The 26,421-nt window shown below is 58.1% G+C and overlaps 1 protein-coding gene across 1 annotated transcript in view; it reads left to right on the forward strand.

Annotated features, from left to right (window-relative positions):
- The first annotated feature begins 7,251 nt into the window (after positions 1 to 7,251).
- The window catches only part of PHACTR3 (phosphatase and actin regulator 3), a 109,631-nt gene continuing 90,461 nt past the window's right edge, over positions 7,252 to 26,421 (forward strand). The window contains exon 1 of the mRNA XM_090286621.1: positions 7,252 to 7,717. Coding sequence (XP_090142747.1) covers positions 7,600 to 7,717 — 118 coding nt within the window. The 5' untranslated portion in view covers positions 7,252 to 7,599. The remainder of the gene's footprint in view (positions 7,718 to 26,421) is intronic.

Genomic DNA, 26,421 nt, shown 5'->3' on the forward strand with positions numbered 1-26,421 from the left:
CTCCGGCTGCGGGACTTATGATGTATTTTTAAAGTACCACCTATAAACCGAGCGTTATGGATTTTCTGTAATTTATGGAGCGCGGGCGCCGCTGTTGGAACTGCTACCCTGTAACACACACAGGGGCCCGCTGCTCCTGCGACGGGGTGTCGGCTGGTGACATAAATCCGCACTCTGCTAAATCAATAAGTCCGTCTCTGCCGTCTCCCGTGGGAAAAGAGACGTCTCTTTAGAATATAAATCCAATAAACCTATTAAAATGTATACGTTGACGGGAAGAGAGTGTTCGGTGACACCGACCATTTTTAAACATGAATGATCTTCTTTTCAAAGTGGAAGTGCCTGGCCAGCGCGGCTCGGTTGGCGGGAGCGTCCCGCAGACCGAAGAGGTCTCCGGTTCGGTTCCCGGTTGGAGCATATGCCGGGGGTGGGGGTGGGGGGGTCGGTGCTGGTGGGGGCCCGTATGAGAGGCACCGATCAGTGTTTCTCTCCTCTCTGTCCCCCCTTTTCCCTCTCTAGGATCAGTGGGCATGTCCTTGGGTGAGGATAAAAAAAAAGAAGGTAAAGCGGCCTGAAGGTTCTGGCCACGAGCATCGTGGAGAAGAGCGTGGCGGGCTCGCCCTTGTACTTAGTTTGCATGTTCTGGTTGTGGACGTGCTTCGCGAGCGCCATCTCCTGCAAGAGCGAAAGCGCGCCAGTGGGGGGTCGGCGGTCCGTCATCGGTCCGGCCGTTCCTCTGTCCTGGAGGCAAACGCCCCGCGGCTGAGGACAGAGCTGCCCAGACGCACCGGCCACGTGCGTGCTCGCGTGACCCCGAGGAGGGTGCAGGGAACGTGGGTGTGGGCGTGCCCGTGTGCAGCCGTGGGGGTCACCGCAGCGTGCCGCGGCGTGCCCCTCCCCCCGACGTGCCCCTCCCCCCGACCTGCCCCTCCCCCCGACCTGCCCCTCCCCCAGCAAGCAGCAAGCTCCGAGGGCCCCAGAACCCACAGATGTATGTCATTAAGAAGAAGCCGCTGTAACAGCGCCCCGTGTGGGAAGTGCGTTTGGACTCAGTGTTCCCACCTGACCTGCCTTTTCCGTGCCCCCCGCGTGCGTGGGCTTCCGCAGACGGGCAGACAAGGCGCATCGGCACTGGGCCCTGGGACAGGGCCAGGGACGCCGGGGTTCAGTGGGTGTTTGTTCGAGCAAACGGTGTCCTTGTACGCGGGGCTTGCTGGTGGAGATTTTGGCCGGATGGGGAGGCACCAGGCAGGTACCGTGAAAAGAATGCACAAGTCCTTTCCTGTCCTGTTCCTGTCACTTGTCAGCTGTGGGGCTTGGGGGGGTCACGTACCTTCTCAGAGCCTCAGCTTCATTCTTCATAAAAAGGGAACCTTTATTCCAACTTCACAGGATGGTTAACGCAGGGAGGGCCGTGGTAAGATGCCAAAATTCTGTCATTGTTTGGTGCCGCCACGGCCTTCTACCGCTCCATCCCCATGGTCACCAGCAGGCCACTGACTTTTAGGGGGCTCCAAGGAGGCACGGGGTGCTGAGCTCTGCCCCCGCGGACCTGTTTGATGCGATAGCGGTCTGAGCCCTGGAGCTCAGGACCTGCTCCCTGGGGCAGGTAAGTACTTTGCATCTGACTAGCAAAATGCGACTGTAATAGCGCCCCCCGTGCTTGGTTATTGGTAGCATTGTCCACGTTAGGGATCATAAAGGGCTAACAACAGCGTTTGACACATACGAGAGGCATATGTCAAGTACATGAAAACCCGGCCAACAGAGGCTAAGCTGCAGGACGTCTGCTGCCGTTAGATCTGGAGAGAGGCAGGTCCAAGGTCTCGGTTCGCGGTTGGTGTTCCATCCTCATGAGGTCGCTGCAGAGTCGCAGGGTGGCCACCCCAGCTCCAGACCGCACGGGACGCTCCTAGGCAGGACGCAGGCGGGCAGGCCACCGCATTGGGCGCAGTTCCTCCCGTGACCAGCAGAGGGCGCCGCTCCCTTCCTTACCACCCTGCTCAGGTGGGAGCCCCTTTGTCTTCAACCTTGGGTGTCTCTCCTTTGACCTGGAATTCCCACCCTGGGGTTTGGCCCTCTTGTCCCACTCACGTGGCTCCCTAAGAGCTTGGACAGAGACGCCGGCCTGAGCAGTTTTTTTTTAGTGAGTTTTCTGGTTTAATTCTGTTTCTGTTGGCTGAGGAGGAGAAGCAGCCACGTGATCTAAGGGGGCGGGAGGCAGCCGCCTCTGAGCCCCTGAAAGATTGGAGGTTATTTGGGCCCTGGGGGGAGGGGCTGAGCCCTCATGGCTGGAGTGCAGAAGGCATGTGACAAGCCGCCTACTGTGCACATTTATTCTTTCAGTCACTCAGCAGGTATTTGTTTCCGGGTACCCACAATGTGCCAGGCTGGCTCTTGGGTGAAGAGACCAGGTCAAGCCCCCTGAACTCGTGGTGAAGATGCGGCAGTGGCCCAGGCCCTCAGTGCCAGCTCTCCAAGGGGTCCTGGGGAAGGAGTAAGTTGTCTCAAGCAGAACAAGAGTGTAACATTGACATAACCCACAAGGGCCTCCAAATTGCAGCCCCATGTCCCTGGTCAACCCTGCTATGGGGCAGCCAGATGCCTTTGAAGTGTGTGTGGTGGCAGTGGGATGGGCCTTCAGAAGCTGGTGTGGCAAATATCGATGGGAGGGGACATGTGAGAGCCACCACCCCGGCTGCTTCAGCACATGCCCCGTGTCACCTGGAGGGGCTGTCCTGGAATGACCCAGCACAGTGACGGTGCTCGTTGCAAGATAAGGAGGCCCAGAGAGGGGTCACCCAGCCTGCAGCTGGTACCAGAGGGTCTGTGGGACCCCCCAGTGTGTGCCCTTTTGTCAGCCACCCCCAATGGAGCAGACAGGATGTGTGAGTCTTAAGTGGGTGTGGAGCCAAGGCAGCGGGCTCCTCAGCATCGTGTCTCATGCCGCGTGTCCCAGGCAGGTCCTCTTCTTCTGCCCATCCCGCCCCTCCTCTGAACCCCCTCCCATTGTAGGTGTCAGACTTGACCGCTACCTTGATCCCTCATTACCACCCCCCTCTGTTCCCAGACAGTCATCAAAAAGCAAAAGTGTGGGAGTCACCTTTGACTCCTTTCTCTCATCCCTCCGCCAGCTGTCCATCACAGACCCGCTGGGGCCATCTTCAGAATACACGGAATCCAGGCTGCTCCGAGTCCCCTCTGCCCACCTGCGTGGTACCAGCCTCCTTACCCATCCCCTCTTCTTCCCTTGCCTGGGTCCCTTCTCCACCAGTGGCTAGAGGGCCTCCTTGGAGACTTACATCTGTCTCCAGAGGTACAAAATCCCAGCAGTCACAGGGACCGCAAGGCACTGTGAGGCCTGGATTCGCCCCGGCCCCTCACTCTGCCGCTTTTTGGGGACTTCAGAGCTCCAGGCTGCTGCACCTCTCGGCCTGTGCCCAGATTGTTCCTCCCACCAGGGGCACCTTCCCTCCTCCCGAAGAGCACCCCTTCCTCAGGTTAGGGTAGGTACCCCGCACTCTGTGCTCACTGAAGTCACAGGTTGACTGACTCTTAGTTGTTGGTCTTGTCTTCTCTGCAAGATCACCAGCACTGCAAAGCGAAGGCCTGCCAGCCTCAGGGTTACCTCTGCCATGATGTCCCCCCAGATTGCCCTGGGCAGAGGAAGACCCTCCCTTTGGCTTCACTCTTTTGTGTTTTTGAAAGGGAGAAACTTTCCTGACCTCGTCTGGCTTTTTGTAATTATTTGAGGCAAACATATTGGGGTTACCTGTGCTCCTTGGAGTCATTGAGTGGCCTTGGGTTTTCTGATCAGGGGCCAGAAGGGGGACTCTGGGGAGGGCTTTTCTGATGCAGATTCCTGGGATGGGACAGGAGAGGTTTTTAATTGTGTTATTCTCTGCAGATGTGGGAGGTGGAACTTCACCATCCCTCACATCCAAAGCTCAGCCCAGGTGCCTCTGTGTACCTTGTTTTAATTTAAACAGCTTTATGAAATAATTTACATAAGTGGCATATCATGTGTGGTTTCCTTTGTACTAACCCCTGTCACTTGGAGTGATGTCCCAAGGCTCATCCATGCCATAGCAGGTATCAGGATGTTATGGTTGAATAAGGTGACATTGGCTGGATGGATATGCCACGCTTGGTCTATTTGTCGGTTGATGGACACTTGGGTTGCTTCTATTTGGAACCATTATGAAGCCTTGTGGGTTCCTGTAGGGTTTCCAGAGTGTGCTTCCCAATTAGTCCCACCTTTGCCAGGGATCTTGTTGAGGAGGGACAGTTGATGACATTCACAAAGACCCCGTGGGGACCCTCCAGGCTGGGACCCTCCTGCAGACAGCTTTCTGTGGCTAGTTCTTCCCAGGCCTTGGAGGTTCTGGTGGGGGTGAATGACTTGGAAGGTGAAGTTCACCAGGAGACTTTATTTTCTGTTGATAAGTAGATAAGAGGTTGGTTTTTTTTAAAGTTTAAAAATTTTTATTACAGAACATTTCAAAACCCTGAGAAAAATAAAATGACCAGCCCCATACCAACTCAGCTGTGACCAATTGTAGTACTTGATTAAAGTACCTACTTATATACATTAGAGAGAAGGGAGGGGAGGGAGAGAGACATTGATGTGAGAGAAGCATCGATTGGTTGCCTTTGGTATGACCCCCAACCAGGGACTGACCCTGCAACCCAGGCATGTGTCCTGCCAGGGAATCGAACCAGAGATGACATTTTGGTTTGAGGGACAATGCCCAACCGACTGAGCTACGCCCAACCCGCTGAGCCGCGCCCACCTCCCGAGCCACGCCCACCAGAGCCACGCCCAACCCACAGCCGTGCTCACCCCCCTGAGCCACGCCCAATCCCATGAGCCACGCCCACCCCTGAGCCACGCCCAATCCCATGAACCACGCCCAACCCCTGAGCCGCGCCCACCTCCCGAGCCACGCCCACCAGAGCCACGCCCAACCCACAGCCGTGCTCACACCCCTGAGCCACGCCCAATCCCATGAACCACGCCCACCCTCCTGAGCCACGCCCGACCCGCTGAGCCGCTCCAGCCAGGGCTAAAGCATATATTCCAAGAAATAAGCTTGGTCATCATTCTTGTCTTCTGCCGCCTCACTCCCTATAAGCTCCCGAGCCAAGTCCTGGCCTCTCCGTGCCTTTCAGCCCCGCCCACGTGGGGGCGTGGGAGGGGCTGCAGGTGCACGGTCGGGAGGACCCACAGGGGGTTTAGGTGGAGCGCAGACAAGGTGGTCGGTGAGGAGCATTAGCTTCCGGAGAGTTCCCTCCGTCCTCTGTCCTCCTGGAATCGTGAAGGAGCGCACGTCTGCTTGGTGCCCGGTCGTAGGCCCCGCTCCCGCCCCTGCTCGGTGTGCTTTTTAAGAAAGCCAACAGTGGGGTCACCCTGTCTGCCCCGTCCCCTCGACAGCGGGGAGGCTCCCTTAAAGCCGCTTTAAAGTGCGAGGAGTTGGTTTAAAGAAAAATGTCATCCAGGAGCAGGGCGGGCGGTGAGCAAGGAAGGCCACGAGCCCGAGGGTGGCGGGTGAGTGGCAGCAGCTCCCGCCTCTTCTCCTCCCGCAAACGTCCCTGGGCTGCTGCCCTCTGCGTGCCGCTGCCCATCGCTGCACCTGCTGCAGGCTGGGCGGACAAAGGCCTTCTCATCCAGATGCGGAGGGGCCGGCGGTGGGGGCTGCTGGCTGCGGACACCTGCGGTGGGCCAGCCCTTGGCAGGGCCCTGGGCAGGGGGCCACCCCGGGACCCACTCGGACGGACCGCGGGCTGGGGGCGTCGGCCGGATCCCAGCCCCATCATGGCCTGGTTCCTGACCTCGGCAGGCGCCCTCAGCTCTAAGATGGGGACCCCAGTCACGCACACCTAGGCCGTGTGAGGGGCTGAAGCGCTCAGCCGGAAGCTAGGTACATCCCCAAGCTGCGTCTTTATGTGGATGAAAAGTATCCAGGAAAATGTCCTTGTTTTCTCTTTGTTTCACTGTATTCATTGTCAGTAGCAATGACACGTTTTGGGGGCATCTATTGGTTTGTTGGCAACTATTGCCGGCTCCTCCTTCCCTTCTGGGAGACCCGCGGGGTGGTGCTCCTGCCTTTGCTCCCTGTGGGATCCCTAATGCCTGGTGTGGTGCCAGCTTGCACGAGGCTGTCTGTGCATATTACGGATGGATGAATGAATGAGTGAGAGAGTGAATGAAGGAATGAATGAATGCTTTTGTGCTCTCTTGGGGGGTGGGGCAAGTGCTGCTCAGCCCCCAAATCTCTTGTGACCAGCATCCATGCTGCCCCCCCCCCACGTGGTTCTGTCTTTGGCCCTTCATTGGGGTTTCATCCAACCCAGCCTGGGTGCTCCCCCAGCCCACAGCCCTGCGTTGGGGGCTGGCGGGATGTGAAGGACCCAGCCTCTGCCTCCTGGGGCGGTTTGAGGGGCTGAAACCGGACGGGGCCACCACCTCTGCACATGGCATGGCCTGCATGTCCCCTGCACAGCCACCTCGAATTGTGAGCCTTGCTCATTAGCCCCTCAGAGGATGCCTTTGTGAGTGGCAGCCCTGGGGGGTGCCACCTCCCTTGCCTGGCTCCGTCCGCTTCATCAAGGGTGGCTGGGGGAACCCTCCCAGGAAGGCATCAGGGGCCCTGCCTAGCCCTCTCCTCCTGGGCTACGGGCTGAGGGCCTGGAGGAAGGAAGGACAGGTAGCAGAGGGGCCGAGGTGGGCGGGGGTACAGCTAGGGGGTGTCCCCAGCCCCATGGTGGAGCCCGGGCTGGGCATCCACAGGCCTCCAAATCCCCAGGAGAGGAAGAGCCCAGGAAACCAGCTGCCTGAGCTGCTGGGGAGATTGGCTCTGCCTCCAAGGGAGGCGCCCGCAGGATCCCCTCCCCACTCTGTGGAGGGGAGGAGAGGAAGAGGGATGTGGAAGCATTCTGGGGTCTCCAGCTCCGCTGGGGTGGGAATGGGCGGTTCGTAACTCAGGATCCAGACGCCTCCTCCTCCGGACAGCCCGTGCAGCCCAGGTATCTGAGACCCCTCCCCAACTCCACGCTGACTCTCACTCCCCTCTCTCGTGACGTCACGCTCCTCTCGCGTGGCATGATGGGAGAATCCTAATGTTTTCCAACAGATGCTCCAAGAACAGCTTTCAGATTAAAGCAATTGCAAGAGCAAAGATTCTTCATTTTTCCCTTTTTTTTCCGGGGGGGTGGGGGGTGGGGTGGGGGGAGGGAGCGCCCTTAGAAATTCCTGGACATCACCCCCTGCCCCAAGCACGCAATAAACACTGACAAAAAAAGTTTTTATTTCCTGGTTCAACTTTTTTTTTTTTTTTTCCTGGAATACGGACTGAAGAATGGGAATAAACTCGAATAAATAACAGAGCCAGGCCGCGCGCGCCGGGATGCTGCTGGCTGCGGCCGCCAGGCTATTGTCTCACCGCCCCGAAGCGGCCCCGGCGTCGTCCTCCGGCTCCTTCCCTTTCCCCGGCCTTTTTGATTTTGCTTTTTAAAAAGACGCCCCCCTCCAGCCCCCTCGCCGGTGACCTTGGCCGCCTCGGATGCTCTGATTCCACGAGGCTCCCTCCAACCGGGCCCATGGCCGCGTCCGAGGACGGGAGCGGCTGCCTTGTGTCGCGGGGCCGCTCGCAGAGTGACCCCAGTGTCCTCACCGACACCTCGGCCACCTCCTCCGCGGACTCCGGGGAGAACCCAGGTAACAGGGCCGCGCGGGGGCGGCGGGGCGGGTGGGGGAGGCCCGGGGAGGAGGCGCGGGGCGCACCTCCCAGGCGTGGCTCCGCGCCCCCGCCTGCATTTGGGGAGCCCCGGCCGGACCGGGCGCCCGGGCTCCGCAGTTCGCGTTTCCCGTAACACGGCTGTGGCTCGCCGCGGAGCCCTTTGTCCGGGAAGAAGCCGGTTTCCGGGTAGAACCGGGTGCTCAGCGTCGTGGGCCCTCCTTGCCGGCTGGTGGGCAGTGCTGGCCCCTCCGAGGGATTTCCCTTCCCTGGGTGCTGACCAGCTCCGGGAAGAGAGTCAGACCTGTGCCCGCCTCTGGCAGCACTGGCTTGGAGCTCTGCCTCCCCCGGGTCCCAGCTCAGGTGGCCGAGCGTCCCCGCCCTGGCAGGGCAGCGCTCCTGCGGCCACCGCGCAGAGGGGCTTCCGCTGGGCGCCCAACTCCGGCGGGGCTTGGCGCACCTGGGCGCGCCGCCCGCCTCCCCGACAGGTGTGCTCCCAGAGCTGCCCGCGGGGAGGTGAAGGGCGTGCGCCCGGACAGAGCCCGATTTCATTAAATTCCATGGACTTCGCCCACTCCCCACCCCCGCAGCAGCGTCGATTGTTCAGGTGATAAATCCGGTCACAAAGGCGTCTATGTGTCTTGATTGATTACTTTCCAGAGAGGAAGAAAGGCCTAATAAAGCAGGAGGGGGGTGGGCTGTGCGCGCCTCGTCGCCATGGAGACGCGGGAAGCAAAGCCATCATTAAACCCTTTCTCCACCAGAAGGCAATTTTCACTTCACAGGGAGAAGTCTGAGCTTCTGAAATGTAGGGCTCAAAAAAGGAATCAAAGCTGGTGTTTTGGTATCAAGCCACCGGACTCAGTCAGCCTTCCGTCTGATCTTACAGGAGCACCTTTTCTTCGTAGATTCTGTTTGGACAATAAGTTCCCCGTCCTTTAGAAGGAGTGTTCTCTCTGAACGAACTGACTCCGAAGGGGTAGACCATCAGCATGAGTGGTGGGCACCCAAGTCCAGACAATCCCCAGGGCTGGGTGAACAGGACCCTGTAGGGGGCAACCCCCGCCCCCCCCTCCACCCCGGAACACAGAGGGGCTTTCCTGTCTAACTGCAAAGAAAGACCTATTAAAGGCAGCTCTGTGGGCACCAGAGCCCAATTTGAAAATTTAAACAATAAACCCATTCAAGGCTTGTGAGATTTCTTTGTTAGGGCTATTGACAGTGTATCATTCGGTCAAACTAAGGTACCAACCAGAGGAAATCCCTGGCTTTTCTCTGACTCGAAGGTCAAGTTCATTTCCTTGGAGTTTCAAGCAGAGGCTGCCATAAGCAGACCCTTGAGGCTCCGATCCTTTTATTAGAAATCGGGATGAAGCCCCCAGCACTCCATGTTGGGCTGGCTTTTCTCTGTGCTGGAGCTGCATAGCTGTGATCTGTTCCATGACAGGGGTTGAGTGGTTCATCAAGGAAGGATCCTTCCCAGCTCCTTTTGTCTCCCTGGCAGTAAAAAGAAGCAAACTTGAAATGGAAATGATGGAGGGTAGCTTTTGGGCTGCCTGCCTAGGTGGGTGGGGACAGGGGCTGGGCAGGTGGCTGGTGCCTGCCCACCTGGGCGGGAGGCAGAAAAGGCTTGGATGCCCGTGATTAAAAGATGTCGGGGGATGGGGAACACCTGAGTTCATCTCTGGTTCAAATGATCAAAATGGGACTCCGAGAGCAGGTGTCCGAGGTGAGCAGTCTATTGTATGTGTAAATCTGTGAGTGGGAGAACCTTACAGCAGCAAGCAATGAGGCTCTCATGGATGGTGTGCAGTGAAGACTTCTGGCGGAAAGAGAGCCAGGTGCTGGCTGGGTTCTCAGTGGGCTGGAGCGTCGTCCGGTGCACCAAAAGGCTGTGGGTTTGGTTCCCAGTCAGGGCACATGCCTAGGTTGTGGGTTCGATCCCAGGGTGGGGGTGTGTGCAGGAAGGAAGTTTTGATGTATCTCTCTCACACTGATGTTTCTTTCTGGCTCTGTCCCTTCCACCCTCTCTAATGTCAACAAATATCCTCAGGTGAGGATAAAAAAAAAAAAAGAAGTAACTTGGGAGCTCGAAGCAGGAAGGGTGGACTAGGGGGGCTTTTTCTACAGCCGCCTTGCCTGCTTGACTGGCCTGGGCTTGCATACCTCTTTTGATGGGGAACTCACTTCCTTTTGAGGCATGCATGCTGCTCTCTGGGCATATCTGTTTCAAGATTCTTTTTCCAATGGCTCATGAGAGTCTGCTGCCCATCAGTCCTGACGGGAATCTTCTTATGATATATGATACTGGGGCTTTCAGAGAGTCTGCTATTTTAGGTCAATAATGCACCAACCTGAGTCAGTTTTTTTACGAGGCTGAAGAGCCCCAATCCTTCACCCTGCTGTCCCGTTGGGATCTCTTTACCTGTCCACCTGCTGCTCTGAAGAGCTACTCCTGAAAACTGAAGCCAGTGCGCCAGCTGGGGACTCACCCGGCACAAAGTCAAGTGGGAGGGTCGCCTCCTGCCATTTAGATTTCCTGTTTCATAAAACAGCCGGAGGTGGCTCTTATCCTTGCCCCCAAATGCATGTTAGTGCATCAGTATCCTCCTAGTGAAAATTCAGAACGTCACCAGAGGGTGAACTTGGACACCCCTCTCTCTCTGCAGAGGTCATCTCGGGGAGGGCTGGAGTGGGCGGGCATCCTCTGCCCCGCTTCCCACGCTGTGTCTGCGTGTGCTGGAAAAGGCGTCTCACCAAACACGCGTGTGATACGGAGCATGTCGATTCTTCACCTGCTGTTTCTGCTCAACGCTGGGAGTTGCAGCGCCCCCGTTGCCGCACGCCCCCCCCACGCTGCAGCTCCCTTCTTAGTAGCCACACAGTGGCCCAAGGAACATAGTTTCACAGTTTCGCTATTAAATATTTGTGTTGTGTTTAGTTTTGCCCATAACAGGCAACGAGGTGGTGAGCACCCAGGCAGAGCTTCTGTGTCACCAGTGAATTTCCTCCGGGACGTGGCTCAGCTAGTGGGCGGTCTGGGCTCACAGGGGACCCACATGTTTTATTTTGGTGACATTGCACTCTCCTGGAAAATGTAGCAATGGACAGTTCTCCCAGAATGTCCCAGGGTGTCCTTTCTCCAAAGCCCGGCCCACGCCTGAGATTATCATTGTGGTTTTCTCTCAGGGAGGGACAGACGCTGTATTGCTGTGTTAATTTGTGGCTCCTTGCTTGCTGATGAACTGGGGCATCTTTGGTGGCCTTATTATTATTAGTGCATTAAATCTCTCTGTGGCCAGGGACTACTTGGCAGGCGTGAAAGATGTCCCTGAGGACCAACCCTTCCCCTCTGCCTACATCATGGCTCCATTAATGATCCTGTCTGCGCCTCTCCCAGGCTCTTCTCTGTACGTCCTTCCTCTGTTCCCACTGTAGAGACCCCACAGCAGGCCTTCTCCCCAGAACATTCCCGGAAGGGAAGGCAGCCTCCCCACGACCCCCTCCTCCAGGGAGTCCGCACTCACCATGGGTTTTGTGCCCGGGCCCCGGGAAGCTGTGTGTGCCTTCCCACTGTGGGCCTGTCCTGGCTTCAGTCCAGCACGGAGCAGACAGGCTGTGACCTCCTTGTCCAGTCCCCTGCCAGCTCCTCAGCCTCCTCTGTCTTGTCCCCTCACTGCCCTGGGTGCTGGTTTTGGTCTGCTGCTCTGCCCTGCTCCCTGCCTGCCCACTCCCTTCCCTCCTCCTGGTCTATCAGCCCCGGGGGGAGGGGCATGCAGGGTCGTGGTGAGGCCGTCTTCCTCCACCCCCAGCTCTCTCCCTGGGGTGTCTCCCTGGCTCCAGACACCAGGGCCAGAGACTGGGCGAAGGGTCACCTGAGACAGCTTTTCAAAACATGTCTGTGTGGCCTTGTGACTTGCCTTTTAAAAGATTCTGCTGAGGAGGGTCTGAGGCAGAAGTAGGGGGAAGGACCTTGATCTTGATCTAGGGTGGGGTCTGAACCTTGGCGCCACTGGCATGGGGGGCATCCTGTACATTGTGGGGTGTTTAGCAACATCCCTGGCATCTAGTCACTAGCTGTGACAACCAAAAGTGTCATCGGAAATGCCAGGTGTCCCCCAGAGGCAGAATCTCCCTGGAGACCTATAGTTTTAGGTTCTTCATTCTCAAAACTGGGTGCACATGAGAACCACTTGCAGGCCTGCTGGCCCACGTGTGTTCCTGATTCAGCATGTCTGGGGGGCGTTTCTGATCATGTGCATTTCCAACCAGGTGCTGCTGATGGTGCCGGCCAGGTGGCGCCCCTGGGGAAGTCCTGAGCCAGGCCCTCAGCCCTGGTCCTGGCCTCTCTTCTGACAGATCTGTGTCTGTGTGTCTGTGTGGGTCCTGCCCTGACCTCTGGCTTTTGCTCTCCCAACCCCGTCTCCTGCTTTGGGTCTTGGGCTGATGTCACCGCAGAAGGCCCATCATTCCACCAGATAAGATTCACGTAGCTGTCCCCACCCTGCCAGCCCAATCCCCTCCCTCCATTCTGATTGGCTCAGGGTGCACATCACTATTGGGGGGCCACTCTCTCTCTCCCTGTGGACTGTCACCCGCTCTCAGCCGGGAGCCCAGCACCCCCCCCCCCCCACACACACGCAGGAGGCTTCCGTAGGCATTTGGAGGATGAATGGGTACACGCACCAGACACCAGTGTCAAGCTGGCCAGGTGAGGGGCCGCCCAGGTGGCTGGGCCCTCCTGCCTGCTGGACAGGGCCTCTGTGGGCAAGCAGCTGAGTGGCAGCTGCTGGGTGGACTGGGAGGCGAATGCAGACAAGTCACAGCCCCGCCCCATCTTCCTGCAGGGACAGACCCACCTCAGAGAGGGAGATGCCATTCCGAGCACCCGCTCCCCTCCGGAGCTGCAGACAGACATACAGGCACGTGGCCACCCCCAGGTGCCGGCCCCAGCGTCCTGTGCTGGCCCCCTCCTTGTCCCTGCACACGGGGATCGTCTGCCCAATGGCTGAGCTTCCTCCCTCCCACCTCCCCGCCTGGAGTCACTGCCACCTGCAGCCCCTCCGTGGTCACAGACACCTCAGCACCACTGGTGGGGGGCTTCCAGAACGTGAACCTGGGCTACTCTCTCCTTTGCCGCAGCCCTGGAATGGTGCCCCTGGCCTGGCAGGGGAATAGGGTTGATCCACGCCCCTCCCTCTGCAGCGGGGATCTTCCCAGGCCTGTTCCCCAAACCTGCTCCGGCTGCGGCGTCCTGAGTTCGGGGGGCTCCCTCCGGCCCCTTTCAGGGTGTCTGCAGGGCTTAATTAGCGCTTTGGCTGTGCGCTGATCACCTTGTCAGCTTCTTTGGGGTTATGAACAATAAACACTGAATGCTCTAAAAAATATATGAAGTTTAAAAACTGTGAGTTATTTCTGATTATGAAAGCGCTGCACCTTCATTATAGAAAATGATTGGATGCTTTTGAAATTTCTGTACCCACCCCTTGTCACTGAAACTGGACGCAGAAGGCAGTGACAGGGACAGCTGTGTCCCCAGGGCCCTCCCAGGTGCCGCGATGGCTGTTTAGCACGGGGAGGTCAGCCACGTTCCTCTGTCACACCCGTGAATTTCCGCGTCTCACTTACCTTTCTTTGAAATGATCTCACTTTTTATTTGACACACCAGCTTATTACTTGTTTTTCCCTCAAGGTAGCACCGTCCCGTACAGTAGCCGCTAGCTACCTGTGGCAATTTAAATCTAAGTTAAATCAATTAAAATAAAAATTGGCTTTCCAAAGGGCCACATTTCCAGTGCTCAGTAGCCACACGTGGCTGGCGGCTGCCGTATTGGACGGTGGGGAGCTAGAACCTTCCCTGCTTGCAGACGGCTCTGTCACGCTGCCCTGGGCGGGGGGCTCCCTGAGGACAGTGCCTTGCCCACTGTCACCTGTCTGTGGTGTCCTGGGATGGTCCCCGTGAGTGGTTGTCGGGTCTGATTGACATGGTCTTAGCTCCATCTACGTTGGGAAGGGGTGGAACCTGAGGTCCAGCGTCAAATACACTTTCTAGGCAGGCAGAGGGGGGTGGTGGCAGGTCAAGGGGTGTCTGCCTGCCAAGTCAGCACTCTGCCCTCCGGGGAGCCCCACCCAGGGACATGTACTTAGACCTTCTTGGCCAGAAGGCTGTCCCACAGCCACTGTCCTCCCCGAGGTGAGGGCAATGTAGGGCTTTGTTTTTTTTGTTGTTGTTCTTTGTTTTAGACACGTCTGTGGCCCCCCTAACACGGGCAGGGATGGAGGGAGGGAGATTAAACAGGGGAATAAAAGTGGCTGCCCCTCACTAACTACCTGTCAACTTAAGAACAAAGCCCCTGGCCTCAGCCTAATACCCCTGGGGATGCCTGGGGACGCTGGCTGCTCTTTGAAATCTCTCGCAGAAAGAATCTCAGGAGGGCCGACGCCGCTTTTATGGTTCATGACATTTCTTTGCTGGGAATCGGAGGGATGGATGGAGCCGTGCGAGCTGAGCCCGGACACTGTCCGTCCAAATGTCACTGCATAATATCGATCAGGTGAAGCAGACGAGAAGGCCACTGGCCCCATGGCGCTGACAGGCTGGTCCCTCAGCGGCGGCTGGCGTGCAAGGTACTTGTTGGTCACTCTGGGCCATCGTCCTTCTTTGTACTTAAAGTTTCTCTAAGCTCTCAAGTGGGGGTCAGAGAGCCAGGGGGTCGGGGAGACCGCCCTGCCGTGGCACATGTGTATGAAAGGTGACTCTGAATCCAGGCGAGTGTGATGCCTGCCCACCCCCACCTGGGCACCCTGTCCCCACCCCGGGTGTGCCGCACTCGCTTTGTGGCTTGCACACTCACTATGCCATCCCCTCTGCTGGCCTTGTCCTGCATCTTGCTGGGAGGCCACGTGTGCTTTCGCTGGAACAGGTACATGTGTTCCATCCGTTCCTGGGTCAAGCCATCCGCCCTACAGATGTGTGCACGTCTGTAGTTGCAGAAACACGCAGACCCAGACGTATTCTTCCGTTCCCCGCCATTTCACCAGAATGGCCACTGGAACGAGATTTATTTATTGAAAGTCGGGCAAGGTGATGGCAGGTTGTTGAAGGTCCTGTCTTTAATGGTCTGCGGCTGGTGTCCTTGTTTGTTAAAGCGAGTCACTTGGCTGGGTAGCTTGGCAACACCCCTTCTCTAACAGGCATGACGCCATGAGTGAACTTGGCTTTGATCAGTCGGCAGCTACGAGAGGAAGTGCCAAGGACGGAGCAGAGGGCGGGAGCCTTGGCCCCAGGACTTACCAGTGCATTCGTTACACACTGTCACCCAACGGGTGTGTGCGGAACACTGTGTTAAGGTCACTGCCTCTCAGCGCTTGCTAACGAGTTACATTGTTACACCTTTCCACGTCGGCTCCTTCCTCTTGGCAGTTTCATCCGCAAGCAGATAGACGCTTCGCCTTGTCCTGATCATCAGCTCAGAGGATCTAACTAAAGTCGGGAAGATGCGCCAGAAATGATCTTTCCGCTTCCCTCTGGCAGGAAAACACGGTCTTGGGCAACGTCCGTTCTGGGATGACTGCTTCTGCAGGGGCACGAGTCTCGTGGCCGCGGACCTTGGCACATTCGTCAGCAGGGGCGTCTGGGCGAAGCTCCGAGGGCCGACCCGTGTCGGGCCGTCTCCGCTCCTGGGCGCTTCGGGGCCGGGCCTGCCTGGCGCGGTCTCCATTCCCCTGTTTATCCCCCATGTGACCGGGACACATACAGTCAGGATGGGCTTGAAGAGTCCATAAAGGGGTGGTGGCGTGCATTAGCGTGTGAAAGGACAGGGGCGTGGCAAACGTCACCCAGGTGGTGATGTGAGTGGCTGGAGCCCGTGGTCCTGAGCTCGCAAGCCTTCAATGACTGCTGTTCATCTGCCGGGCCGTTAAGCACCGCTGTGTTCAGTGAGCACGGATGGGGTGAGGGGCATGCAAGCCATCTTGCCTGTCCTGCAAGCTGCCGCCTGGTTAGGGACCAGACTGTAATGAGTGCCAGCCTTCTCAAAGGCGACCCTTCGGGGTTGTCTCCAGTTCCTTCCCTGCCAGGCGTCTCTGGTTGCTGCAATGCCTCCCTCCAGACCTCGGGGGCCTGCAGCCATGAGGGACTCTCCTCTGCTGTCTGCAGGTTGACAGTGTCCATGATCGGGCTGAGGTCCAGGCTGGGCTCAGCCAGGTGGCTGTTCTCCTGACCCTCATCCTCCTGGGACCCTGCCATGTTGTCTCGTGGCCGTGGTAGAAATGCGCGGAGCCTCTTAGGGCGTCCGGCCTTGACTTCTGCCTAACTCTGTGAGAGAGGCGCATGGGCCAGCGTGAGGTCAAGGGGAGTGGAAGCCACTCGGCCCCTCCTGGGAGAAGCAGGCAAGCAGCTGGGCCGGGTGCGGTCTGGGCCGCACCGCAGGCTTATTGCCGCTCGTAGGCTGGGAGCTCCTAGTACTGAGAGGCTCCGCCGGCTTCACATCGGGACCTCCTGCTGCCTCCAGCGTGGCTGGCCTTGACCTTGGGAGGCCACCAGACAAGGTCTTGGGGGCAGCCGGCAGGTGCGTGGACACTTCGCTGTCGGACTGCTTGGGTCTGCGTGACTTTGACAGGTCCGCCTGGCATCTCTGCGCCTCAGTTCTCTGAGGACTGCTCACAGCAGGGCCCACCGGGACGCGTGGCGGCGAGGGTTCGCTGGGTGGTTCCTGCAGAGCGCTGAGCACCGTGCCTGGGACGCGGGCAGACCCAGGTCACTGCGAGCCGGTGGGAGCCGCTTCCCGTCGTGACGGAGAAGCTGCCACCAAGGGCCCCTCGGAGGCCCCTGCCCAGGCCCGCACATGTTCTGCGGGTGCCCTCTCGATGCTGAAGGAAGGGTCCCTTCTGGCCTGCGGTCGCCGCTGCCAGGTGCAGTCAGGCCTCCCTGTGGGACTGTCCCGCCCTGCCCCCTGCACGGCCGGGAGCTGGGTCACGGGTCGCTGGTGCCCAGTGGAGGCTGCGCAGCTGCCACCCACGCTGACGTCTGGCTGGGGAGCTGGGGGGTGCAGAATGTGAAGACTGCATAACAGGCCTGGGTCAAAGGCCAGTGTGGAGGGCTGAGTCAGCTCCGCGGGGTCACGCTGGGCCTGCGCTGAAGAGACCACAGACTGCTGGGCTTTTTGAGGTGCGTTTGGGACTCAGGACAGGGCGCACGTCAGGAGGGGAAGCCAGCAGCCTCCTGCTCTCACTGTGGCTCTTTCTGTCCCTGAACCTCGCAAGCAGCTGGTTACAGAATAACAAGATTTGGGGGTGCTTTGTTTTATCTCTTTTTTTTTTTTTTTTTAAGTAGGAAGGGTGAGTGACGGGACATTGATAACATACAGCACAGAACAAACTATACTGTCCTGGCTTCTGTTGGCCGGGCAGCCTCCCTGGGTGGGGGTTTGGGGGTTCCTATCCCCTCTGTCTCCCCTGGAATCTAATGGAACTTGTCTTTTCCTTACGACAGTTATTGCAAACAGCATGGACCTTTTAGTGCGTGATGTTCTTTGAATATTTTTCTCATTCTTTCCCGCCCCCTGGGAAACACCTTAGTGCCTGCTTCCCTTGGGCATTTCTGCTGCCCACCGGTTCATCCTCGGCTCCAGAGCAGCCTTGCTCCATGGATTCTGGCTTTATCTTGAGTCTGGTGACGATATCCCTTCTTATTCCTATGCACATATACTCATAAAAAAGTATAATTGAGGGGGACCCCCCCACAACAATGACAGAGCATGATAAGCTCAGGGGGCCCGGCCACGCCCTGTGGGACATTCCAGGAGCAAAAGAGCATCCAGAGGCCAAGAGATCCGAGCGTGACTTATTAGTAACAGCGTCTGCTAAAAACAAGCCTACAAATTTGTTAATAATTGGTCTCTGTGCAGTTTTTAAATCCACGAGTCACAGTTTATTCCGGGAGGATATGAGCAGAGAGCAGCTGAGGGCTCATGGGGAAACACCCACCCTACCGCTCGCCCCGCCTTTTTCTGCCCCCGCGTTCTGACTGGGCGGCGCTGACCGTGGCCTCTTGCTTGGTGAACTCTTCGGCCGGGAGGCTGGGAGGTCCCTTCTCCCATCAGCACCTGGGGGCCCAGTTAACATTCCATGGGGACAGCATCTCAGGGCCCAGCACTAGTAGGAGAGGGGATTTCAAATGGTTTCTTTCCTGAAAGGGGTTGAGAGCTTGGGTGGGAAGAAGAAGCCATGTGAACGATGGCGGTTCATCAGAAACGAGGTTCTTCCTTGCTCCTCTTCCCCTGGCCTCCTCCCTCCAGCGGTGCCCCTGCTGCGCCCGGTGTGATGCCAGGCGCAGGGACACCGCAGAGTGCAGAGCCGCTTCCCTGTCCCCCTGGGGTGGGACAGCAGGGGTGGGCTCGGACCATATGACCCTGCCAGGGGCTGTGAAGGGGCTGGGGGCGCTCAGACAAGGTGTCCAAAGAAAATGGCGTCTGAGCTGAGAGCAGAATGGTGGTTGGAGCGAGCCAGCCCCCGCGGAGGGCAGCGGTGTGCTGGGCAGAGAGTGGCCCATGCGGAGGCCAGGAGGCAGGAGGCAGCGGGGCGGGTGGTGTTCAGGGACTCGGAGGTGTTTGGCTTCTATCGTGCTGGGGAGAGGCCGGCACCCTGAGGGCACCACGGCTGGACCAGGATTTTCAGGGGGCTCAGCCCAGGCATCTGAGCCCGGTGTGTTCCTCACAGCCCTTCACGGGGGCTCCACTGTGAAATCCACCTGCACTCTGCCCGTGGGACTTGTGATAGTGGCTGGGGTTGAGGTGCTGGACTCCCTGCGGCCTGGCGCTCACACTGGAAGGGGCTGACCTGGCCGCGGCGCGGAGATTAGGTTAGACTGTTCCGGCGACACCGGAGTAGAGGGTCACGTTGTCACACCGCGGCGGCGGGGAGCACGCGGTCTGCAGCAGACGCCTCTGGCGCCTGTGGCCCATTCCCTCGGACCTGCTTGTCCTCAGCAGCGGCCCCAGCTCGCCTGCGCGGCGGGTGACGAGCGGTGTGTTGGAGCGGCCCGTAATGGCGCAGGGGAGCTGGGCTTGCATTGTCAGGAGCGTCTCGAGCTGGTGGATTTCATGTTGGAAGCCTGGAATTGGCAGCTGTTACATGTCCGCCTCCCTCCATCTCCTGGGTGGTGGGGGACTTACCAGCTCACATGGCCTGGGTCTCGCTCAGGGGTGAGCCGGGTGCCCGGACCTTCTCCCACACAGCACAGCGCGGCCAGGGTGGGGTGGGTGGGTGGTGGTGACTGCCAAGGGGTCAGCCTCCCCTGAGGGAGGGGTTCCTGTCCCAGCCTTCCCTTCTTCCGGTGGGCAGTTCTTGGAGCTCTTAAAGAATCACCCCCCGCCCCCCGCAAACAATGACCTTGAGAATGTGCCCAGGTGCGCTCTCCTCCCTGCCTCCACTGCTCCCTCCCTCCTGCTTCCCCGAATCACCTTCCAGATAACCTGCCTGCATGTAAGTCCCCCTTGGGCTCTGTGTTCAGGGGAAACCAAACCAAAACCAAGATTGGGAAGGTAGGGGTTTGCTGAAGGATCACACCTGTGGGGCGTGTGTGCGCGCGTGTGTGTGAGAGGGGGGTGGGAGGTCTGGCCTGCGCACCTGGGGGAAGGAGCATGTCCTGGACAGTGACGGGGCACGTGGGGATGAGCAGATGGGGAGTCTGATCTGGACACCGAGCAGATTCCGTGTGGAAACAGCGCGTGGGCCTGGGGAGCCATGTGTGTCGATACTTGGGACCAGGCAGCGTTGTGAGTCAGGGAGCCCACCTGGCATCTGGGGTTCAGCTGTGCCCCCCTGTTTAAGAAGCCTTGATCCTTCCTCCCCTCCTTCCTCCTTCTTTCCTTCCTTCCTTCCTCATTCCTTCTTTCCCTCCCTCTTGCTTTCCTTTTTGTTTATTTTTTAATCTCTACATCATTCGTCCACCCACCCATCACTGGCCCCCCTTCCCGGTCTCCAGCATCCCTGCCCAGCGAGAGTCTCGCCCCGGCATCAATGCCCCAGGGCCCAGGTGAGTTCCTGCCTCTTCAAGATTCTGCCTGCAAGTCTCGGAGCCCTGTGAGCGCCTTAGCACAGTGCGGACCGGGCGCCGCGCCCCTCCCCCACTTCCTCCCAGGCATCGATTTGCACTGTCCGCTCGCCAGGGGAGAGGCACTGAGCAGTGGGGAGCCCCCTGGCAGGCCAGCCCCAGCGTGCTGGGGAAGAATGGGGTCAGTCACCATGAGGAGAGAAGCCCCCTCAGCTGCAGCGCCCCTCCTCCCGGCTCCCCGGGCAAAGGCAGCTTTGTGCTCCCCGGGGACAAGGCCCGTCATTGAGGCAGGCCAGGGGCCACCGTGGAAGAGTGAACGATGGAGTTTCACAGAAGGGACGGCCTGCGCCCGGGTCCCCGCGGGAGCTTGGCGTGTCTGCCCCGTGAATGCGTCCTTTGCTCCCGGCTCCGGGCTGCGCTCCCCTGGGGAGGACCCAACCCCCATCTCTGCTGGGCAATTTCTGCACAAATGAGCAGCAGCACAAGGAGGCGAAGTGGCCAGGGGGTTGGTTCATGGGCTCCTGGCTCCTGTGGGGTCTCCAACCCTGCCTGTGGGTGAATGCCGTTCTGGGGGGCCCCCCCCTCGGCCCCGCGGTGTGCTGGTGGCCGGGAGGAGGCTGGCTTTGCAGAAAACTGGGGGAGCGGTGGGTTGTGGGGTGTGGGCAGGTGTGTTAATAAGACAAAGGAGAGTGGAGCCGGGAGCCAAGGAGGAGGTGAGCAAAGGGGGCCAGGCTTTGCTTTGTAAATTTCTGTATGTTTTCTGAACTTTTCATTTTGCCATCATTTCAAGCGCCCGTGGAAGTGGCCCAGAGCGCCCCTGGCTTCCATCCGTGGGAGCGCGCCCCTCAGAGCCTGCCGCCGGAGCCCAGTGGACTGACCTGGAAGGCCGGCGCCACGGTGGAGTACCCAGGCTTCCTGCACGCTTTGGTTTGGTGTCTGCTTGTACGAAATGTTATTGCGGTGATGGCGTCACCATAGTCAGGGGCGACCGTCTTAGGTAAAAGTGTCTTTGGCTCCTGGGATGGCCCTGGGCGACCGGAGCTGGCACTTTGTCTCTCTGCTGTGCCCCCTTCATGGTTCTGGGGCCCCTGCCAGCCTCCTCTTGCCCCCAGACCCCCGTTTCCACGATCCTCACTGCATAGAAGGCCAGGTGTGAAGCGATGGCCCGTCCTTTTCAGTCTCCTCCCCACCCTGGGGGCGCATGAGAAACACTGCAGATGGGTGACTTCAGGGACAGAAATCGGTCCCCAGTCTGGATGTCCTCACCCGGCTGGATGCCCTCTGGGAAGGCCCCACGCCCAGTGAGCTCACACGCTGTGGCGCTGGGGTTAGACTCCAACGTGGATTCCAGGGACACACAATTCAGTTCCCAGCTGTGGTTCCTCTCCATCCCGTGGAGGGGAGACCGGTCCGTCTCCTTCCTGTACTAGGACACCCCTCCATCAACGAGGCAGTGCTGGAGGGACAGGACATGAAGCCTCAGGAGCTCCCTGGTGTGCACGCTCGGGGACTGACGAGGGAAGCCACGTGCGCACTCTGACGGGGAGGGGCGGAGGGACCGGACGGAAAGGACAGAAGACGGGGCTGTGGGTCCGAGGCTGAGGGGACCTCGGCCCAGGCGCTGGTGTGTGGGGCTGGCTGTCTCCGTGGCACGGAAGTCAACGTGTGGGCTTAGAAAGGCGAGCGGGACAGAATGGGCCCCTGTGCTGGCAGGGAAGCATGGTCTCCAGTGAGAAATCTGGGGACACGTGCTCATGCTCGGGGGCAGGGGCAGAACTAGCAAGAAGAGGTCAGCTGAAGACTGGCCAGCGCCTCTCATACCTCTCTGTGCCCAGGAGGCCCAGGTGGGCAGCTTGGGGACAGATCTAGCCCAAAGGCAAGCTGTGCGGGGACGTGAGGGTCACCCCCGGGTGGGGATGCTAGCCTCGATCCAGGGGTGTGTGAGGCAGGCGTGCCCAGGACGGCTCAGATACACGAAGGTTCCCTTCCAGGCTCCAGTGGGTTCCCATGGGGGTCCTGCCACTGGCAGATAAGAGCTCCGACCCTCGCAGGCGGTGGGGAGGCGGAGGGGGGGCGCAGGGGGAAGCATGTGGCTTTGCCCAGATCCCGACTGGGGGAGACCCCAGAAGACAACCCATGACCCGCCAGCTTTTGGGTGCTGCCTGACTACGGTTCCTGAAGGATTTTGAAAGAGGAGTGTCCTTGAAGGACTGTGGGAGTTGATGAGGGGGTGAGAGGAGGCATCGGTGGGTGGCTTCTGCTTCGGAAGGACTCCCTGAAACTTAGGGGGTGCCGGGGGTTCAGGCGTTCTTCATGAAGGTGGGGCTTTGCTTGGCTACTTTTCTGTCGCCTGGGTGTGTGTATCGTGGAGAGCTCTGGATGTTGCCAAGAAAGGTGTGCCGGGGAGCGGCTCGACATATTTAATTGCAACAAGGAGACTCCCGTGCTCACAGTGTATTACCCCCTGAGGCTCTAGACTCCGGTTCGTGAGCGGTGTAGGAGTCGCAGGTTAATGGATAACGCGGTTAATTATTTAGAACATGAAGATGGGGCTCTGACAAGACCAATGCCTTTGTCACAGATTAACACATCAGTTCCCACCTTAATTATCATTTTGAATTTTCCGAAGAATGTTTTCTCCCGAACCGCTGGACTGTATAAAGTTATTGGAAAACATCTCATTTTTACGGTGTTTCTTTGCTAGGGTGGAACCCCGGTGTTCTCATTATTCTGTAGCTGTTCGGTTCAAAGCCTCGGGTCCGGGTCTTCACCTCACTGCCCGGGGGACACACACAGTGGACTCAGCCTTTGCAAAGCCCACGGAAGGGTCTGCAGCCCAAGCTGACGCTTTCAGGTCTCAGGGGCCGGAGTAGGGCAGCGAGTGTTCATTTCGTTCTCCTGAGGGCCCACGGCTGTGGTGACCAGGGCATCCTGCAGGGGGACCCCAGCCTCTCTCCTTGGGCTGGTGACTGCCCCTCTGTGACTCAGTTTCCTCTGTGGTACAAGGAGGATAACAATAGTGTTTGCCTGGTTCGTGTGCCGTGAAGATTAAATGAGGAAAGGTGAGCTCCGCTGGTCAGAGCGTTGTCCCAACGCACCAAGGTTTGGGTTCGATCTCTAGTCAGGTCACACGCAAGACGCAACCGACGATGCATCAGTAAATGGAGCAACACAGTCGACGTTTCTCTCTCTCCCTCCTTTCCTTCCTCTTCCTCTTTCTCAGACAGATTAGAAAGGAAAACGGAAACAACAAATGCAGGTAAAACACTTGTTACCCAGCACGTTATGGTTAAGAGTGTTGGCTGTTAATGATGATTGTAACGCCCGTGTTCGCGAGCGCGAGGACCGGCCAACGGTGCCGGTGAGCCCGCCTCCTGCGCTTGTCGGTAAAGCGTTATCGGCACCGCAGCCCTCGCGCACTTACGTGTTGCCTGCGGCGGCTCACACGGTTACGGCGGAGCTGAGTGACGTCTCACCCGCTAGATGTGAAGTGTTAACTCTCTGGCCCTTTAGGGGAGAAGGTGCTGCCCCCCACGGCAGCCGCCTCTGATGCGCGTAGCTTCTCCGGTGCCGTGTTGGAGGTTCGTTATAGCTGAGTGCCGCCTGCAGCACTGTGCTGGGACAGTGGGGTCCCCACCTGTGCTGTGTCGCGCTGCCCGGAGGGGCGGCCACTGGCCACACGTGGCCACCAAATACTTGAGAGGTGGCCGGTGCAACTGGGAACGGGTTTTACATCTTCTTTAGCTTTAATTAACTTAAATGTGGAGAATCTCCTGTGCTGGGGGCTCGCACTCTGGGCTGTGCAGTGTCATGGTTTTCTCCTGTCTCAGAGTGTGACAGGTGGCCTCCTGGGTGGTCCCCATGCTGGGACCCCCCCTTGGAGACTCGACGTGGCAGGTGTGGGCTTTGGGTGGAGTCGGGAGGGAGGAAGGCAGCCTACTCCACTTCTCTTACATCTTGGCTTATGAAAAACATCTTTACTTACAAATATAAAACCTGTTTTTGGAATATTTGCTAAAACCTAGAAAAGCAGGAAGGAAAAAATCAAGGTATCTAATCCCAGGACTGAGAGATGGAGCCCCATACATGACCCGATGTGCACCTGCAACGTCACTGTCACTGTGGAGGGGGTGGCAGTGTTCGCGCAGCATCGCCCCCTCCGTCCGTGGGACAGACACGCACACAGAGCCCGTGTGATCGCGGCTGACGGCTGTGGGTCCTCAGCGGGGCGGCCGCCTCTCCGGGTGGCCCCTGGGTCTGCCCACAGTCAGGGCCGCCCTAAGCAGCACTGTGACCAGTGCCCCGCTGTCGAGGGTCTCTGTGCTTTTCCTGTTCACGCGGCATCGCCACGCCCCCCACCCCAAGAGGCTTTTGTTACTGTATGTCCCTGGTTGTTGCAAAAGGATCATGAATACATCTTCGCAAGTTAAAGCACTCAGCTTCTAAGTTATAAGGGCTGATCAGAAAGGCCCAGCAGGGTAGGGACACGCCACCAAGTGTACGGGACTGTTGCTACCTCTCCGCCGTCTCTCTTTGTTTCCATTATTCGATGGATGGATGGATGGATAGATGGACCATGGATGGATGGATGGATGGGCAGGTGGTAGATAGGTGGATGCGTGTATCTGCAGATGCACCTGTAGAGAGGCGTGTACACATATGTCGTCAGCAGCCGTCCGTCTCGAGAGACGATGGTGTAGCTTCTTAAGAGTCTATCTGCACCGCCGAGAATGGCTGTGCAGTCCGACTCGGGAGTGACACGGTATCTGTCTCCTCCCGTGTTGAATCGACATCTTGCGATGACGCTGGAGTGTCCTCTCCAGTGAAGCTGAAGCTACAGAGCCTGGGCAGGGTGATATGGAGGGTCTGCTGTTGCCCATGCAGCAGACCCCCACTCTCTTGGCAGCTGAAGGGTCCAAGGGAAAGACGGAGTCAATACAGCTTGGCTTCAGGTGCGCCGCAGGAGTTGCCGGTGTTGACTACAACGTCAAACCGCCTTAGGGACTCCGGCTCCGGATTTTCTGTCGGGGTTTACTCCCTTAGCCTTTCCCCTGAAGAGGTATGCCGCAAGGCAGCGGAGGTTTTTTGGAGTCAGAGTTTTCCTTCTCTGATGTGCCCTGACTGGAAGATCGAACCAGCGACACTTAGCTCGCAGGCCGACGCTCAATCCACTGAGCCAAACCAGCCATGTAACTGTCTCATCAGGAGACGCTCGCTGCCTGGAGGGCGTGGCTGGCTCGGACCTGGCGGCTTGCACTGTCTCCCTGGGTGCGAGTAGATTGTGCAGCAGGGAGGTCCCCGTCCTGTTTGTCAGTTACACTTCTGTTAGTCTGTTTAAAAGTCGTTTAAAGTTTGTGGAGCCCAGTTCCTCTCACAGAAGTGAGGTCCCTGCGACTGAGGAGAGCTCAGTGGGTGACCGCTGGCTATTTTCTCCCTCATGCCAGACCCCCGGGTTTCTGGGTGGCTTTGCCATCCGGCCGGCGCTGGGCAGTGGGCGTGGACTGGTGGATGTCCCCATGTAGAGAAGGTGGCCTCTCTGCACAGATCTGGGCTCTGGAGGGAAGTGGTCTGATCAAGCGGAATAGGGGACTCAGACTGGGCAGGCTTGCTGCCCCCTCTTCTTCTTCCTCTGGCTTCCTGGATTGGGGCGGTATTGGGGTATTTTGATATTTACTTATTTTTGTTGTTGTTTCTCTCTTTGCTGTTTTCTTTTTAGATTTGTTTTTCTAATTAGAAAGAAAATTACGCTCATTGCTTTAAATTTAGAAAAACACAGAGTAATATTGAGAAGGAAAGAACAGCTCTTCACATGCTCCCCTCCCCCACCCAGAGCTCACGCTCGTGGACGCTCTGGTGTGGCTCCCACCAGCCATATTTCCTGTAAAATGCTTTACTGTCTTGGGATCCTTCAGCACGTCCTTTATTTAATTAACATAGGGCCAGCATTTTCCACGTCTCTCAGTATACTTGAAACCACAGGCTGTAGCGGCTGGGTGATGGTCCAGAACGTGAATTCGCCCACATCTGTCTGCTCGCGCGCCCCCCTTGGGCTGGAAACGTCATCCGACTGGAGGCCGCATGTGCCCTGTGCACGGCTTCAGTGGCCTCTCTAGGCCGAGTGCCTGGAAGCAGCGTCCCCGAGTCAAAGCAGATGAGGGCTGATCCATTGGTCCTCCTGCTGAGGGTGGGGTGCTCAGCAGGGGAGCAGCTCCCTGGTGAGCCCAGCAGTGGGCATGTTGAATTCCGCCCCTGAAAGCGGGGACCAGGCTGGGAGGAGCAGAGGCCCAGCACAGCACCCCAGCACACGGTCCGCGTTAAATGACTCCTCTTCTGCATCTGTAGTAAGTTTTCCCATCAGAGGACGTAAGTTTATACCCGATTTCTTCATTTAAATTGGGCTTCCCTGCCAGGCAATACACATGCAGCGATCTGGTATTATTATTATTATTTTGAGCATCTTGATTGAATGCGATGCTCCAGTGTTGCTACGTTTTGCCCATTTTTTGAGTAATTCTGCTTAAAACTGTGTTCTCACACCACGAGGAGAGCAGATATTTGCCTCAGTCTTCACAGGGTAATCAGCCTCTAAAATTAGGAGGCAAGTGATGCATTTACGATGCACCTAAATAA

The sequence above is a fragment of the Furipterus horrens genome, unplaced genomic scaffold, assembly GCF_987537825.1.
Source record: "Furipterus horrens unplaced genomic scaffold, mFurHor1.1.pri manual_scaffold_8, whole genome shotgun sequence".
Lineage (NCBI taxonomy): Eukaryota > Metazoa > Chordata > Mammalia > Chiroptera > Furipteridae > Furipterus > Furipterus horrens.